General features: G+C 36.6%; 1 protein-coding gene across 2 annotated transcripts in view; it reads right to left on the bottom strand.

The window, feature by feature from the left end:
* LOC106869372 (potassium voltage-gated channel protein Shal) overlaps positions 1-2,500 on the bottom strand; it is a 435,827-nt gene that overhangs the window by 44,746 nt on the left and 388,581 nt on the right. For both annotated transcript variants that reach the window (XM_052966873.1, XM_052966874.1), the window contains one exon: positions 363-521. In XM_052966873.1, coding sequence (XP_052822833.1) covers positions 363-521 — 159 coding nt within the window. The remainder of the gene's footprint in view (positions 1-362; positions 522-2,500) is intronic.

Below are 2,500 nucleotides of genomic sequence, written 5' to 3'. Positions count from 1 at the left end.
TAAAATGTTGAACATGACAAGCCTTAATCGCTAAACTCATGTGCTGTATAGCATGTTCATCATAACTTAGTGTATCAATTCTACCAAATATATACACACATCTATGAAGATGCACATTCAGAAATTTATCCTGAGAAAACACTCACACTTACTATAAAATCATTGAGTCTATATCCATATGAGCAAACAGTTAAAGATGTATTCAAACATATACACAACATTAAACATAAACTGGCATGTATACATAGAATATATGCCTGCAAGATATATAAAATCATGTTATTACTAGACAACAGTAAATTGTAACCTAGTTCAATGAAAGTTACTTTATTATTTTGTTTTTAATTTTTTCATATACTCACCAGGAATCGGCGTTGTGGAGAAAACCTACAAGTACAGCATCCTGTCATCCTCCTTCGCTCTAAAGATGCCAATGATGGATCAGGTGAAGGTGGAGGTGTCTCCGAAGGCTTATTAGGAGGAATACTAAAAGTCATATCCATCTCTGTAAATTCCCTGTCCTGAAAGATAGGAATAAAAGACTAACATCAGTAAAAAGAAATATCAGGCTTATCAGCATTTAAATGATGACATACTTAACCATAGTATGTCAGTATACTTTCCCAGTTTATAAGACATATAACAAGTGAGCCAGCATCTGGTTGCTTGATTTCCTAGAAATAACAATCAAATCCCCTTCAACCTACTCTCTAAAAATGGAAAGGGCATGTTAATTAATGTAATTCTAGATATGCTGTGACTGAAACATAAGATAGAGTGGTCAAGTCATGGATATTTTGGTTATAAATTTGGCTGTTTATTCAGGGTTGACCTTTGTTTAAATGACAACACGTAATGTATTATAATGCATTATATCCGTTTCTGTTCCTGTTTGATACAGGGAAGAAATAGCAGTAAAAAACAGGCCAACAAATAAAAACATTTTGTGATGAAAAGAGAGCATGATTAACATCTAGAAAGTATTCATTTTAATTTATGCGATAAACCTCATTAATGCCAATGCATCTGAAATTCAAGTTACCTTAAACAACTATTGTTATATGATATTATATTACTGAGTATGATGATGATGATATATATGTATGCATGCATGTATGTATGCTCATGATCGTAAGGCTGTGAATTCAATTCCTGGCAAAAATGAGAAGTACTTGTATTCCAAAGGGCCAGCCTTGTCACACTTTGTGTCATGCTGAATCTCCCTGAGAACTATGTTGAGTACAAGTGCCTGTGAGGTGCTTGACCTTAACTAGTTGAACATGTCCCTTGGTGGCTGACGATATGTGCATCTCTGATCATGAGCAGAAATAGTAGGGGAGTATCATAGCCATGTGTTGAGAGGAATCCTTTGGGGTTTGGATAATTCACCTCTGGAAACATGGGTGTTTTGTTCATTATCCTTAAACAACTCTCATTCTGGGACCTATTAAGTGGGATGGGCTACTTGACCTGAAGAAAGCTCTAACTGGGCCCCATCTGGAAGGTTATGCGCTGTTTATCTTGATATGAGATCACCATGTTGCGCACATATGGTTGTGATGCATGTGCCTGGTGTACCCATATCAGGCAGGTAGTTGTGATGGGTATATTGGGCTTCATACCTCAGTATCACTTGGATGGTATGTGCTGCTCTCTCGCTCAATAATAAAAATGATACTTGATAAATTCAATAATGGTTTATTAGAACAAGCATACCTACACAATTGTGCCGCGCCGCACGGCTTTGTTTCCTCATAACTTCCAGAAAAATGGCTATTTTTGAAGAAATTTTTTACAGAAATGCTTCAGATAGTGTAAATTACGATTATATCAGAATTTTTGTTCTGAAAAAGCTTTTCTGAAAGTGGGGAGAGAAGTTTCGTAAAATTCACTGGAGTTGTCTTTATTTCCCCATAACTTTCCCAAGAATGGATATTTTTTGTGAAATTTTCTATAGGTACCTTTCAGATGCTGTTTATCACGATTATATCGGAATTTATTGTGACAAAAAAAAAAAAAAGAAAGAAAGAATTTACTAGGCTCTCACACATACAAACTGACTCACATCAAAAAAAGTAACTTGAAATTTTGGAAAAAATTGTGATGTGTTTCAGTGTTGAGGTGGAAGCCGATCATTTTTATTTCTTTTCGTATTAAATCTACGATATTGTCGTAATCTACTTCTATAAATTTTTGGAAACTCCTGTTCTTCCGTTGGAAAAAATTTTTCCCAACATAGGCGCAGGAGTGGCTGTGTGGTAAGGAGCTTGCTTACCAACCACATGGTTCTGGGTTCAGTCCCACTGCATGGCACCTTGGGCAAGTGTCTTCTACTATAGCTACGGGCCGACCAAAGCCTTGTGAGTGGATTTGGTAGACGGAAACTGAAAGAAGCCCATCGTATATATGTGTGTATATGTTTGTGTGTCTGTGTTTGTCCCCCCGACATCGCTTGACAACCAATGCTGGTGTGTTTACGTCCCCGTAACATAGCGGTTCG

Source organism: Octopus bimaculoides, chromosome 4 (assembly GCF_001194135.2).
Source record: "Octopus bimaculoides isolate UCB-OBI-ISO-001 chromosome 4, ASM119413v2, whole genome shotgun sequence".
Classification (NCBI taxonomy): domain Eukaryota; kingdom Metazoa; phylum Mollusca; class Cephalopoda; order Octopoda; family Octopodidae; genus Octopus; species Octopus bimaculoides.
This window is presented reverse-complemented; position numbering and strand designations above follow the sequence as displayed.